Source organism: Chanodichthys erythropterus, chromosome 23, assembly GCF_024489055.1.
Source record: "Chanodichthys erythropterus isolate Z2021 chromosome 23, ASM2448905v1, whole genome shotgun sequence".
Taxonomy (NCBI): domain Eukaryota; kingdom Metazoa; phylum Chordata; class Actinopteri; order Cypriniformes; family Xenocyprididae; genus Chanodichthys; species Chanodichthys erythropterus.
In genome coordinates, this window is record NC_090243.1 from 16,712,038 (window position 1) to 16,728,862 (window position 16,825).

A 16,825-nucleotide genomic window follows, 5' to 3' on the forward strand; every position below is an offset into this window, starting at 1 on the left:
GCCAATTGTTAGCAATCACCGTTTCAAGACACAACACGAGTGGGGTATTATGATGTATTTTGTTGCAGAATAAAACGTGAAAAATAAAAATAAAACTTAAAGGGATAGTTCACCCAAAAATGAAAATTTGATGTTTATCTGCTTACCCCCAGTGCATCCAAGATGTAGGTGACTTTTTTTCTTCAGTCGAACGCAAATTATGATTTTTAACTGCAACCGCTGCCGTCTGTCAGTCAAATAATAGCAGTGGATGGGAACTTCAACTATAACAGTAAATAAAACTTGCTTAGACAAATCAAAATTAAAACCTGCGGCTCGTGACGACACATTAATGTCCTAAGAGACGAAACGATCGGTTTGTGCGAGAAACCGAACATTATTTATATAATTTTTACCTCTAATACACCACTATGTCCAACTTCGTTCAGCTTCCTGTTAGTGAGGTCAAAAAACGCGTTCTGGTGACGGAAGTGATGTCTCGCCCATATACTTCAATGAGCGCGAGACATCACTTCCGTTGTCAGAGCGCGATCAGACCTCACTAGCCGGAAGCTGAACGGAGTTGGACATAGTGGTGTATTAGAGGTAAAAAATGATATAAATACTGTTCGGTTTCTCACACAAACCGATCGTTTCGTCTCTTAGGACATCAATGTGTCGTCACGAGCCGCAGGTTTTAATTTTGATTTGTCTATGGAAGTTTTTTCGACTCTTATTGTTTAAGTTCCCAATCACTGCTATTATTTGACTGACAGACAGCAGCGGTTGCAGTTAAAAATCATAATTTGCGTTCGACTGAAGAAAAAAAGTCATCTACAGCTTGGATGCCCTGGGGGTAAGCAGATAAACATCAAATTTTCATTTTTGGGTGAACTATCCCTTTAAGTGTGTTAACCACAGACCTAATTTCAGGCATTTAACCCAAAACCCATTCAAAAACCCAATGACTTTGGAAGGATGGAGTCAAGTGCTAAAATGCTAATGCATTTCTGGGTTTTGGCCTACAAAAATATGTCCTCACTACAGTACTCTATACCACTAATAAATGTGCGAGTACTTGACATACATAATATGTGCTTCTGCATCGTAATAAACCTGCAGTACTCAAGGGCTTACTCAAAAGGTAGGGTTGTGCACCAATGACACTGCTTTTGAAATTCCAATTCAAATGAGGTTGCAAATGGAATGCAATTTGAATTTGAATGTAGATTGGATTAAAATGAACAGATAGGTGTAAATGTTAACTAGAAAAAGATGGCTCATAAAGACACTTTAAATTATGGCATGCCTGAAAGCATACACAAGTATAAAAAAATCTGAAGGTTTTATAGACCAAAAGGTTGAACATACAGATAAAATATCACCTATAGAAATGTGTACATAATGAACATACTTCTTTATATTTGTGTATATTCATACCACCAAGGTGGAATGCCAATATCTGTTAAATTTCTTTGAACTGTAATTTAGTAAATTCCACTGTAGAGCGTGGCACCGCCAACACCAAGGTCACAGTTTTGATTCCCAGGGAATGCATGAACTAATCAAATACCTTGAATGCAATGTAAGCTTCGGATATAAGCATCTGCTAAATGCATAAATGTATAAAATGTTATTAAACTGGATATCTCTTCATGTAGCTATAAATATGTCAACTTTCGCAAGAAACTGTTGCTTCCCAATAATGGCTGAAGGAGATGGTAATGCTATTTTCCACTATATGGCGGCCTTTATTGCAACACTTACAAAATTTCATACTTGTTGTTTTTACACATTTCAGAATGCAACAGAGCACAAAAATTTGACTTTTGGGGCTTTTCAGGCAAATAATACAAGACAACTTAAGTTAAGAAGGTGCTTGCTTCTTAAAAGAAGTGGAATGCATTCAATGAAGCTCTAATGCTCAAGTCATCCAAGGGGAAATTGGCCATATCGGAGTTTCACAGGTTGGCAGGTTCATGTCCCTTATTCTCACTGCCTCCTCTTTCCTTCCCAGTATTGTCCTACATCCTGTGGACTACTTCTGCAGCCTGTGCCACAACAGCACCAACAGGGACCAACTGTCTTTACAACCGCTCTGTCACCACAACATTTGTCTGCTAGTTCGACCTCTGCAGGTTTATGGCTGGGTCCACTGGAGAATTTGGGGAACGGCCTGTTGTTGAGGAAGTCCCATTTTGGACTCCAGTGTGGTTGATTCAACATCATTCAGGCATACTATTTAATTTTAATTAGAAACTACAACCATGTAAATTTAGGTTTCAAGTGTGCTAAAATATTGTCAAAACATCGTCCATAATGCAACGTAAGTTACCACAAGGGTTAAGATGCTCAAAGTTTAATACAAAGGGAGATATTTTCTTTTATAGAAATCAATTTTTAAGGACTACAACAAGCTTCTAACTGGGTTGGTGACATTACTAACCCTAAAATTGACATAAAACCTGCCCTGAAAACACACAACAAAGGGGGTGAGGCCATGTTGAGCTGCTTTAGAGAAGAGGAAGAGTTGTTGTAGTAGAGTGTTGTTGTCATGCCGTCATTTTACGCCGGACTGCTTCACAAACGAGGGTCAATTCAACACTGGATTTGCACAAAAGATTAACATGACGGCACATGCTAGTGGATGAGTTGAATCAACTCCACATCAACTACATAAATTTATCCACTAACCGTTCAGAAACGTCCAGTTTCATTCTAAAAGTTGTAACTTCTTCCTGAGTCTCTCCATCAGTGTCGACTCCGGTTTGAACAATGTAAGGCTGAACACAGTTACTGACAATCCTCATTTTGGCTGCGTGAGATTCTCCAGCTTTGTTGTTGTTGAGCTGTTAAAGCTCCGCCCTCTTCTGGAAAGGGGGCCGGGAGCAGCAGCTCATTTGCATTTAAAGGGACACACACAAAAACGGCGTGTTTTTGCTCACACCCAAATAGGGGCAAATTTGACAAGCTATATTAAATGATCTGTGGGGGATTTTGAGCTGAAACTTCACCGACACATTCTGGGGACACCAGAGACTTATATTACATTTTGTGAAAAGGGGCATAATAGGTCCCCTTTAAGTCTCCCTCAAGTTATAAAAAAAGATAAAATGTGAAAAATGTGTCCTTTTTTTCATCCATATAAAAGTCAGTGGGGTCCAATGGTGTTTGGTTCGCAAATGTTTTTCAAAATATCCTCTTTTGTGTTTCACCACAAGAAAGTCATACAGGTTTGGAATGACATGAGGGTGAGTATATGATACTTCATTTTTAGGTGAACTATTCCTTTAACGTTAGTTAAAATATTCACCCAAAAATAAAAATTCTGTCATAATTTACTCACCCTCATGCCATCCCCAATGTATATGACTTTCTTATTTATAGGAAAATAACCCATCTCTGTGAAATAACGCAAGCGAATGGGTGCCAGTCGTTTGATACTTAAAAAAAAAAAAAAAAAAACACACACACAGCAATCATGACGGTAATCCATACAACCCCATTTTCATTTTTGGGTGAACTATCCTTTAACTGCACCATCCTCTGGAGATATTTGTTACCATCACTGTAATGCAAGAGCACACGTTAAGTATGTACAAGTATGTTTCTGGGCATGCACACTATACAGTGAGCATGGTGACTTTTATGACTTGCGACAGCACGTTTCTGCAATCTCACTTTTGACAAAAGCACAGGACAACGTCATTTGATGGCTCGCTATTGCCTTGATTTTTATCAAAAGCATTTGGAGTTGAATTGAGGTGCTGGTCCATTTGCCTGTCACGCCTCACAAAAGACAAACTGCTGATATCGACACCAAAAATGTTTCATATCCTAATAGTGAACAAGCGATTTACTGACTCTCTTTGCTTTAAAAGGCCCTGTGTGTAAAATAAGGTCAAACAAACTTTAAGTAGCCGAGTTGCTCTGTTTGATTCGACATATACAGCTCCAGAAAATATATGGCACCAGATTTGAGGTTTTAAAAGAGACATTAACAGCAATTCTACTGGCGACAAGTGCTATTACTGATGGCACCAATGCAGGAGACGGATTACAGCCTGCAGGGCCAGTGAGAGTGACGCTTTGCGGCCGTACATCTGGGATTGCGTTTAAGTCTCCTTAAACAGTATGCAAGAAGCCAAAACTCTTTTAATTTAAGAGCAATTAAGTGGATCAGAGCCCCGTTCCCACCCCGTCCCATTTTCCTTGCTTCCCTTTCTCTCCCTCACTCCGTTTTCACCCTTGTTTTATTAGCTATTTCCTCCCTTCCACCAGCGGCGTGAACGCTCACTTTTCCCTAAAAAAGAGCACACTTTCTAACGCTTACATTACATAAACACACATACACAAACACACAGGAAGACCACCGGGACGAGGAGGGACCAAGGCCGCCCTCCCCTGCAGAACTGAAGACGGGGGGCTGAAGCGCTCTGAGCGCGCTGTGTTGCTCCATTTATGGGCGGTAATTAAAAACATCCAGCGGTAATTTAATAGCGCTCACAAGCCAGAGACACAAAGTCTGCTGGCTTTGCCCTCTGAATAAATAACTTGGAATGGGATCCGTATACAGCTTATTTGTTCTTCTCCTTTCTCCTCATAGTGAATATATATTTTCTTTGCGTTGTTGCCTTTCCCGACAAAGACAAACTTTACTATTAAGACATCATGCATGGCTTAACAAACAATTAATTCAAATAATAAAGTCGAGAAAAAGTCAAAGTCAAGAAAGTATGAATTACACATTAAATGCATATGAAAATAGAAGTATATATTAGTATAAGCATATTTAGTATACATTTGTTACATAAATACATATATAATGCATGTGTAATTTTATACATTATATATATATATATATACACACACACACACACACACACACACATATATGCATTCAACTTGTTAAACTTATAAACCTACTCTGTAAAAAATGTATATTTTTTAAAAATTATATAAATTATATTTTATTAGGCTATATTGTATATTTTAAATTATATATATATATATATATATATATATATATATATATATATATATATATGCATTGAACTTACAAACCCAATGTGTAAAAATATATAATTTTTAGCATTTTATATAAATAAATATATATATATATAAATTATATATATATATATATTATATATATATATATATATATATATATATATATATATATATATATATATATATATATATACATATACATATATGTTTATATATATATATATATATATATATATATATATTAACAAAATATGCAAGGCACTCACTTGGTTAAGCCTAAAAAGCCTTTAATGAACAGGCTTTAAAACATAAAGGCCCGGTTTCACAGACAGGCCTTAGATTAAGCCAGGATTAGGCCTTAGTTCAACTGGGGGAATTAAGTATCTTTTATAAATGTGCCTTAGATAAAAACATTACTGGTGTGCATCTTGAGATAAAACGATGGTACAGATTTTAAAATATGCCATTGGAAATCAAAATCAAAACAGCTCGAACAAAGCTTAAGCCTTGTTTGTGAAACCGGGGATAAAAGTGTTGATCAACACATTTCGGCTTCTTTAGGACTGATTATTTGTTAGTCAATCAATCTTATAATGCTACTAACTTTACGGCATGGTGCTTTATTGTTCTTATATATGCATTACGCCTGCAGCATCATATTGATTACAACGTGATGTCACAGATTTGATGTCATGGTTTACTTTGCAGCTCGGCAGAGCATTGAGTAAACACACCATCAGACTGTCTCCAGCAGATATTTACAATTGCATCTCATCAGTCGAGAGTGAGAACAGGCGACAGGGGGAGATTAGAAAAGCCACACATGATTTCAATCTGCCAGAGGTTCTCACACTCAGGAAAGACCTCATGCATATTAGTCTGTGCAAACTTTTAATACTGTGGAAGTTCTCTTGCTGTCGGTTTGGCACTGAACAACTTTTCTATTAAAGTGCACCCAAAAATTAATTACTCAATTTTAAGTAAAATTAATTAATTACTCACCCTCATGTCGTTCCACATCCGTAAGACCTGCGTTCATCTTCGTAACACAAATTAAGATATTTTTGATAAAATCTGAGGTTTTTTATCCCCATAGAAAGCAACAAAATTACCACATTCAAGGTCCAGAAAGGTAGTAAAGACATTGTTAAAATCGTCCATGTGACTACAGTGGTTCAACCTTAATGTTAAAGGTACAATCTGTAAGATATTCGCAGTAAAATATCCAAAAACCACTAGGCTAGTGTTATATATTTTGTCCAGCTGATTACTAACAATATCTCTAATGTTTTCAACAACTTGTAAATCATGAGAAAATTCCCTTTCTCAACAATGACACGGGGCAGTGCAGTCGCCCGTCAATGACGTCAGTTACCTTTGTTACCGCCTTTACTGACGTAGAAACCACCTGACAACAGTGTCGTGGACAAATGCGTAAGTAGTGTCTAGCGTCCAGCAAACCACTAGCTTGCTTTAAGCAGTTCCTTATTTACTTCTTGCACGTTTAATGTTGGATTGTGTTACTTATGGAACATAATTACGGTTTACCATCTGCCGCTGGTTCTGTCGACAAGGACAGCTCCCATAAACGTAAGCGTACGGGCCAACCAAACGACCCAAGAAGAGTTTGGGACAAAAGGAGAGAAAGAACGAGGATCAATATCGGTGTTGCCTTTTCTAGATGGAGAGAGCTTCGCGACAAACTTCACCAAGAAAGAGATGCCGATCTCACTTGTGTTTTACTCAACAGGCTTTACAGAAAACGTATGCCATTATAACGATCAACACGATTAGTATTATGGTGCATACACGCCAAACGCGGGGCATCGCGTCTCTAGACCCACGCGAGGTAGAAGACAACAAATCCCATCATTCCACGCACCTTCTTAGCGTCATCAAACCACACGATTGTAATTGTTTTGGTAGTGCGCCCTCTAGTGGCAGGTCCTACAACCTGTACCTTTAAGAAGCGACGAGAATGTTTTTTGCGCACAAAAAACAAGTAAAAATAACGATGATCATGTGAACAGCATCAGCAAATAAAGAGCTGGCGTTCTGTTGTAGTACATGGAAGTGCTGTACTGTCTATACAACGTAAACAGCGTAGGAGACTGACAGGGGAGAGACGAAATCGTTGAATAAAATTGTTTTGTTTTGGCGCACAAAAAGTATTCTCGTCGCTTCATAACATTATGGTTGAACCACTGTTATCATGTGGACTATTTTAACAATGTCTTTAGTACCTTTCTGGACCTTGAAACTGGTAATTATGTTGCTTTCGATGGGGTGGGGGTTGGGGGTTGGACCTCTCGCATTTCATTAAAAATGTCTTAATTTGTGTAACGAAGATTAGCGTCTTATGGGTTTGGAACAGCATTAGGGTGAGTACTCAATGACAGAAATTTCATTTTTGAGAACTCACTCTTTGAAAACATAAAAAAAATATTTTTTTGACAGAATTGTAATATCTTTTTTTAAACACAGAAAACTTAATATGTCGATAATCAATTGTAATAAAAAAATGTAAATTAAATAACAACAAAAAAAAAAGTGGTCTGAAGCTATAGTGGTCTGAGATATTTGGGCCCTAGTACCAATGGAGACTATTTGTCAAACATGTATTGTTCTGGCAATGATTACAACAAAATTGTTCAACGGCACATGCTCCCACTGTATCCTGATATTACCATGTTTTTGGACATGCATGGTAATCTTTGAAGTGCAATGTAAATACCATTGAAAGTTATTACAAAGCATTGCCTATTTATATTTAAAAGAGTCTTTCACACTGACTGACAAGATTGCTTGCACCAATATAAATGAATTATACAGACATATGACTTCTTGGCCACACTTGCCTTACAAGCTTAATGACAGAGCAATTCAGTTAACATCTGACACACATAAGGTTCTTTCTTTAATAAGGGACTTTTCCTCTCTCAGTAGCGGTTAATTCAGGATGAAAGGTCCCCTTGGACAGAGACAAACCGCTTACAAGTGTCGTGGATAATGCTCCAATTATACACAGCATGAGACACAAAGACACCATAACATGGCCAAGAGACGACTGCTCTTGTTCCCGCTCTGTCAACGGCTTTCCCTTTGGCAAGGTCAATAAAGCATGTCTTTTTTGGAAACATAAAAATAATGCATTGCTGCAGCACTGGTTTATGGATGCAAAGTCAATTCAGTGCACTCTAGTGATTACAGCCAGTATTGCAAGCACAGAGAATCTTCTGTGAATTTGAAAGGGATGAATGAATCTCATGGCTGAGCATATAGCGCCTCCTAGTGGCATACTTAAAATGTCAAGCAAAACTCAGGTTTGATCTTTATCATTCCTGCAGGGTTTAGCATTGAGCAAGCTTGTGATGTGACAGTTTCTGTCAACCTTGGTCCATGCAGGAACAGATCAAAGAACACAATGTATTTCTCTGATCTTGAAAGACAGATCAATACAACTCGAATACAAGCGAAACTTGCCATAGGAAAAAGAACGCTCATTGCTTTATGGTCTCTCTAGATGTTATTCTGTCCTGGGGTCACACTCACAGATCTATATAGCCTTCTTCAGACATTCATCAGCAACCCCAAAAACTATTTGGACGCTTAAGTCACATTTAAAAGTTACTAGGGGGAAAAAATGTCACTGCAATGAATAGCAAACATATCAAACCAAGTGGCATTTGCACTCAAATGCAGCAGATTTGCTCAGAATAACTAATTTCCCTTTTCTGGGAGCATTTTGACAAAGAGAAAAAATGTGTATTTAAAATCACTTGGATTCCACCATTACCCAGTTAAATCTGAAGAGGAGAGTATTTCGGCACTAGCAAGACCCCTTAATAGAAAGAGAATCAAAGTACATCAAAGATAAAACGGATGAGAGAGAGGTTTAAACTGATGGACAGCTCTCTTTTGTCTTGTCTAATGATGGACCACCTAAGGCTTACAAATCAAAAGGACAAAACTTATTCAGATGACAGGACATAAAAATAATAAATCATAACCAATCACTTGTCAATCTCTCATATTTAAGACAATGACTGCAATGTCGCTCCAGCTGAGATATTCAACACATTTTACTTACACATTACTTATGTAATGTGACACAAAAATATGTAGCACAGGACTTAAATTTCTGCCAGACTTGATTAGATCATAAAAAGGTGGATGAAAAACAAGAGGGCTTGCTGACATACCAAAAGGAATGTCAGACTAGACTGAAAGAAATTTCTTTAAAATATTCTTCTGGAATAAAATGCACTGACAAATTATTCACAAAAACACAAAGAACATGCATTAAGAAAGAGAAAGGGTTCAATTTTGTTGTCTTTCTTAATATTCACTTCAAACAAGACATTTTCATTATAATGTCAGTCCATCATGAATAAGTGCCACACATAGTCAACTACATCTAACAAACAAACAAAAAAAAGTACATTTATAAAAACTAAAAGAAAAATGTGCAAAAACAATATCCTCAAAGACACACCTTTGTATTTTATCTACCTCTAAAGGCTTTATATTTGTACCTTAAAAGTATTTACTGGTAGGGGTAGATAAAGAGTACTTTTGAGGGTACTGCCACAAGGTTCTTTATTGGCATTGAAGGTTCCATGAAGAACCTTTAACCTCCACGGAACCTTTCCATTCCACAAAAGGTTCTTTAGATTTATTTAAATGTTCTACACACACACACACACACACACACACACACACACACACAAAATGTTTCATTAAAGAACTGTTCACTGAACTGATCTTCATTGGCATCACTGTAAAAATAAAACTTTTGAAACCTGAGGTGGTGTAGCTGATTAAACAATTATTTCAACCCATGTTTTTAATATAAATTCCATAAATAATTCAACAAGACACCCTGCAAAAAATGACCAGAGTAAGAACAGAGTGTGTTCCACAATGTTTTTTTTATTATTCTGAACATAGCCCCGGTGTCACATATTCAACTTAATTTGATTATACGTCTTTAAAAAAAAAAAAGAAAGAAAAAAAAAAAATGAACAGGGAGGAAAAAAAATGTTTCTTAGATGCATTACAGGGTGATTCATTTGTGGCTCTGAAAATGTCTAGACTGTAAGAAAACTGCCACTACATATATTAATTTGCACAATAACTGCCTATTAGTTTTCGCTAATGAAGACTTCAATAAAAAGGTCATAGCCAACCGAAGCATAAATGAAGAACAGCACAACAAACCCCCACCATTCACTGGAATTACAATTTAATTCAAAGATTAACTTTGTTAGAGTACCTAAGGATTATAACAGTGTTTCTAATGTTATAATTACTGAAGTACTAGTTCGTGTTGTAATGAAAGCTACATGACAGCATGCCGTTGCAGTTACAAGTGGAGTCGTAAAGCACTGTGGTTAAGCAAGGGCAAGTATACAGCAAATCCTTACCATTGACACAATCAGTGATTCCTAATGAAAACACCCTACCTTGTAAATGATTTTCACAGTACGTCACCTTACGAAGTGTGTGCAAACGCATCAGATAAACTTGTGATGAGCGATTCAAATGTCATGTATCACAACACACACTTATGTTTAGTTACCTTGCAGTGATATGAGATCAACGTGAGCGTTTACTGCTAGGTCTGATGTAGAAAATGAATCTATCACTGTAAAAATAAGGCCGTGATGCAAAACAGCGAGTCGGACACTCTCCGTATCCCGTCCCTGAATGGCAAGGGTTTGCTGCTTTATACGTACAGTAACATCTCAGCGTATTTCTGCGGCGTGTGACGGACTCGTATACAAACAGAGTCTGACAGCGGGTTGGAGAGTCACATTTTAATGCACCCGACAGATCCTTGCGCACGGTTTGATTTCAGAACAGAACAGAGCATCCGTTTACAACACGCTGAAACAAACTGCGACTGTGTCAAATACAGACATTGAAAATAAAAACCAAACAGAAGAGAAAGTTCAGAACCGCTCCCACCCCTCTGCGATACTACTAGTAGACTACAGGCACACTTTTAGGACCCTTAACGTTATTGTCAGTGAGGGGTTCAGATACACACACACAAAAAAAAAATTCTTTAAACGTTAACTTACAATTTATTTTTTACTTCTTTTCTTTTTTTCCTCATTTTTTTTTTTAATAAGCATGCCATTGTATATGCATCCTAAATTTTTAGTTTTGGTGTCCCGTTATTTTAACTTAAAATGAACAGATCTGTATAAACCTCACCTAGCATGCCTTCGTTCTGCGTCTATGCTGACAGGATTCAGTTCATCAACATAAAGCTCGTGGTCGATGTAAATGTAACTGGAAGAGAGAGATTTGTGCACTCTTAATTTTAAAACAGAATTGAACATGGTGCCACACAATATAGGCGTTTTCCTTTCTTTGTTTCTCAAGCTAAACTATTAGAAATGTCCAATTGCGCTCCTGCAGCGGAGACTGTTTGAGCGTGGAGTGAGCAATATTTGTGTTTTTTTCTTTTTCTGATGATTTACAAGACATTTCTAAGAGAGTAAGGTTTAAGACAGAGGGTCATAACAATCATTTACAATTAATTGCTGTACGTCTGTCCTTCCGGTGGTTGAGGAAGCTTCATATTCTCTTTGGACATCATAAGACGCCTTAGCTCTTGAAGAACGACTTTAATGCTATATGAGTTTTGCCATTTTGCTAGAATTGGTATGCTACGTGCATCCACCTGAAACAAAAACAGACAGAAAGAAAGTAAGGAGACGTGGAAATGAGTTACATGATTTAAGATGCAACTAAACAAATCTGCACTGCACTAATCATGTCACAACATTAACTGAAGAATATCCCTGATTTATTAAAGAAATATTTGGGGTTTAAAACCCAGTCAGCAGCATTTGTGGCATCATTTTAATTCATTTCTCAGTTATAAAAAAGACAGAATTGTGGTTATAGTAACCCACAATAGAAATACACAGAGTTGGACGGTAAGCATTAAAATATACAGTTTTAAAAGCCACAAGATTTAAACATTATACTTGTTGGTAGGAAACTCATTATTATATTCATAACACGTAATCAAAAGTTCATTTGGCTAGAAAAAAAACATGAACTAAAAAAAACACCAGTTTCACATTTCTGTTTTCAGGTGAGACTGGTTAACTTTTGGTAGGGTTACTGTAAGTGTCATATTTGCATAAAAAAAACTGAAGGATGGGACAAAACTATTTTCTGTGCTAATCAAATTATGCCACAAATGTAGTCGACACAGCTAAACTTCAACTTAAACTTCAAAGATTTTCTTGTAAGCAAAACGATCCAACTAGCTAAAAAGGAAAAATAAAGCAGTAACGGCTTAAAGTAGAAAAGCAAAGTTTGAAGTCATTGCATTGACATGGGGAAAAAAAACTCTTCCTGTAACCAGGGATACTTAAATTTCCCAACAAAAATAAATAAATAATTCAGATCATATTTAACAAATTTTATGTTTTATAATCCTGTTTGACAACCACTAAATGACTCGCCTTGAAAACACTTAGATTTTTTTGATAAATTGATGATTTTATGATAAATTTATTTTAGAAACCTGAATAGGGCTAATAGTCTGGAAACATTTGTTTTGCTTTTCCATACTTAACCAGACCTGGAAATTACTCAAATCAAATTCCATACTTTTTGAAACTGCATTGGAAACCGTGTGTAACACTTTTCCACTTTCGGGATCAAAGCGAAAATGTGTAACAAAAAAGTCCTGTAGTATCAGTATGACTGCTTCATATCTAGTGGGGCAAAACTAATCAAACTGCCCGAAAAAAAAAAAAAAAAAAAAAAAGCTCAAATAGGCCTAAATCTCCTGATGTGCCAGATGCTTGGCGTAAGATGCCTCACTGGACGTCCCCTTAAACTAACAACAGAAAACAAGAAAATTTGTGCAAAGGGTGACAAACAATCTTCCGTTTGAAAAGATTTTAGAGAAGTCATTTTACAAATGCTTCCTTCTTGTTTTAGTTGAAAGCAGGCATCCTTTTATAATTAGCTGTATGTGTTTGTTTTACTTTTATTTTTACTTGCCTAGAGGCTCCCCCCAATTTGTTTCAACAAATTAGCTTGCAAAATGACAGTATTTTAGTCTGGGATTTAGTTAATCTTAAACCAATATACTTCCACTAGGCAAACAGCACAAAAATCTTGATTCTCTATCCAACAGACTACCACATATTTTGACCGATCATTAAAGGATTCGAAAATATAACAATCCTCTGTAGTGTAATAAACCGTTTCTGCAGCTCCTTTTTTTATTCTGTATCTCATTAGACATGTTTGAGATTCATTATTGTTTCTGCTTAGGCAGGCAGACTGAAAAACGTCCCTCCTCTGCAGTACTGATGTGACTCTTTTCTGCATCGGTATGAAAGTAACTGCAACATCACATTTCTCTAGTTTGCAGCAAAATGATCTAAAATCTAAGACAATAAGCTGTTAAAATAATGATGATATAAAATAAAATGTTTCAACTTACCATCCCATTGGAATTATTTATTCCATTCATGCTAATTTTTGTTACAAATCTAACAGTCGGTGGTACTTCAGGATATTTAGGTCCGCACTCCACTTTCAGGCTGTATATCCTGTTTTCATAATTAGTCTGAGAAAGGAGGAAAAAGTCAAAGGTTAAAGCCGAAATACCGAGTGGAACATGAAAGTGAGAGGATAACAAGCACATCATCTCATCAAAGAGAACAGACCTACACAACTCGAAAAAAAACATCACACTTCACACGCTGACGTAATCTGTTTTTCAGTATTTTTATATATACGATAACAGCACATGATGATGGACTACAGACGGCAACACATTTCACTTAACTTTCAGCTTCAAACAGAAAGGAATTTACCAATTTTATCCACTTAAAACGACCTTGTCTTTTCATGCTAGCTGAATGCACAAGAAACTACCAGGCTAAAAGCTCCCTGAAAAAAACAAACAACTGCAAACTAAAAGACACAATTATCTTACATTGTCTGTACAATAGCACTATTATTACGGAGAATCAGATAAAGAAATGTGTAGGTCAAAATCCACCCCAAAATCAACACTGTAATTAGATTTAATTATATTAATTACATGAAAAATGAAGCCAGTTTTAGGGCCATTAAGATTATTTGCACAGTGACATTATTGTCATAACAATTCAGCATTTTTTGCACCCATAATTCTCATTATTGCATTGTGATTTTTTTTAAATCAGCATGCATTAAATTTATAATGGAAGTGCTTAAATGTCCTGAAAGTAATCTCATTCTAAAATAGGATTCATTATCTTTATGCCAAATATAATTTCAGGGTGAAATATGACCTAGACAGGTTTCATGGCAGGTTTCAATTCATCCATTAAGCAAATGAAACAAAATCTCAGTATACCACATAGCCAGAACACCTCTGGATGGGTCATTTTCCAGCCCAATAAATAATGTTGCCAGTTTGAACAAATATATAAACCACTGAGGTAGGTTTCTGCAGCGGTACTGTTTTCATAGCATAAATCTTTATCTTTAATCTACACCACCGGCTGTCATGTGTCAGGCTGGATAGTATGAAGGCATGCTGTTTACTAATGCCCACGTTCCAGTCACGCTATAAAATAGCTGAAATGCAACAAAAAAAAAAAAGCACCTGATTTCTTAACACAACACTTGAAGAAGTCAAACGAGTCATCATTATTGTCATTTAACTGCTACATCAAATGTGGTTAACCAGCAAACATACTCGTGCAGGTCCAATGATCATGCCCGTCCACCGTGTGAGAGTCATATCCTCATCATCCTCCAGACCCCAGCTCACTGTCCCATCACCGACACCCTTCTGTCCTTCCTCAAGCTCTTCCAACAAACGAAAATTGCGAGGGACTTTAACTCCTGCAAGAACACAAAGACAATTCATGAACAAGTGCCTCTCGGACTGAGTAGCTGGGTAATTCACAAAATATTTTAGTTGAACAGAAGTATATTTTTTTTCCAATAATAATTACACATACAGTTTTTAATAGCTCTTATTAATCAAAAGACTACACTGAATATTTATACTCTGAAAAATCCATTTGTCACACCGCAAGACTACATAAGTGCACTGCAAAAGTTGATTATATAATGAATTAGTTCATTCAATTTTATTTAGGGTTTCAAAACCATTTTATTGATGAATTGCCACTATTAAATATTTAAGAGCTGAGGTTAATAACAAAACAAAAAAAATTATATTCACTGTAGAAAGATTTCAGTTTTTATTTATTTCCTTGACTCTTTCCTGGATATCTTGGTTATAAAATTATCTAAAATGTTAAAATTGTAAAAAGAATTGAACTGGGAAGGATAGTAAGACATTTCAGACAGGAGCATATTTCATTTATTATGAAACCAACATCTGCTTTCTGTTTTTGTGGATGTGCAAAACCTCTTATTTGAGGTACATTTGATGTGTATTTGATGCAATGGCTAGGAAACAATTGGTTTAAATCATTTTTCGAACAAAACATTAATATATAATGGCTGTATGAGGGATCTCATTGTCATCTTCAACCTTCAAAAACAACAGAACAGTCTGATCAACCAGAGACAAAATATAATAAAGTAAGCACATTTAAGTGCATGACAAAATCTGTGCCGTTTCAAATATGAAATGTTAGCAAACTGTGCATTTCAACACAGAGTAGCTATCTAGTGTTTTTACTGTTGACAAAGTGGAGGGACAAGATTTGCAAGTTCAGGTGAGTGTCTAAAGGAAAGACTAATCACTCATCTGTGAATGATTCAGGAAATGACACATATGCCGCTCTATCACAGTTTCTCACTTCCTCAAAATCTGGAGGCCAAGACGACAGGCGCAAGACTGAATAACTCAATATATTTTTGATAAAAGATCAGTTGATGCATCTGAGCCTAAAATGTGTAAACATACACATTTTAAATTTCATTTACATATATCTGATTCTGTCAAGTGCAACTGTGTGCAAATTAGCTTGTGAAAATATAATCTTCTCTAATGATCTTAGTTTTAGCATGTTTTAAAATAAGTGTTCAAGATATGTTGTCCTTTACATACGAACTCTAAGTGTCATTTGATCTTATGAGATCTAACACTGCTGTAATTTGCATCTACATACAATAAAAATAATGAATTTCTCTCTCTCTCATATATATTTATATATATATATATATATATATATATATATTTATTACACAATCAACGCACTTATCCATTACCTTATTGTCTTTAAAAGGTTTAAATGAACCTGTATTAACCTGCTCAGGTAAAAATCAAAACAAACATCAGTTAAAGGCCCGTTTTATCAAGGCACTGGACGGAACCAGCAGCAGCACGCGCGTCAACGCTCCGCCTCGCCTCACATTTTTTGCACCGATACACCCGCCCAACTGCAACATACAACATTGTATCAATACCTCTGTACCATATAAGAGCATAATTATTTTCGATGTGCGCCTATATTATTCATTAGCTGCTAAAATAAAATAAACCTGCAGTTATTTTTAAACTACAGGTCTGTTTTTGGGCCGTTAGCTCGATGCTAACACACACACACAGTTCAAACTGCACACTGAACTGTTAAGTGAAGGAAATAAAAACATTTGAGCACGGCAAACCTCTAAGATAATGTAAATGAGATTGTGAGGTGTGTGCTTGGCGCTTCAGTTGTTAAAATACAGTTGCGGGAGACCGCGAGGACTGAAGAGATTGTGAGACTAACCTGAGGAGGCCGCCATCTTCTTCTGCCCGAATCCAAAAGCGTACGAAACCGTGACGTCGGGGGTCATGTGACTAATGCGCGCAGTGCTGTAGGAAGAGAGGGAGGGG

The 16,825-nt window shown here is 36.5% G+C and overlaps 1 protein-coding gene across 1 annotated transcript; it reads right to left on the reverse strand.

Annotated features, from left to right (window-relative positions):
- Positions 1-9,873: 9,873 nt before the first annotated feature.
- ube2v2 (ubiquitin-conjugating enzyme E2 variant 2) lies at positions 9,874-16,744 on the reverse strand. The gene is made up of 4 exons (XM_067378369.1): positions 16,719-16,744; positions 14,723-14,871; positions 13,475-13,600; positions 9,874-11,683 (listed from the first exon to the last, which is right to left on the reverse strand). The coding sequence occupies exons 1-4, from the start codon at positions 16,732-16,734 to the stop codon at positions 11,537-11,539; spliced, it is 438 nt and encodes a 145-aa protein (XP_067234470.1). The 5' UTR covers positions 16,735-16,744; the 3' UTR covers positions 9,874-11,536.
- Between the last annotated feature and the right edge of the window lie 81 nt (positions 16,745-16,825).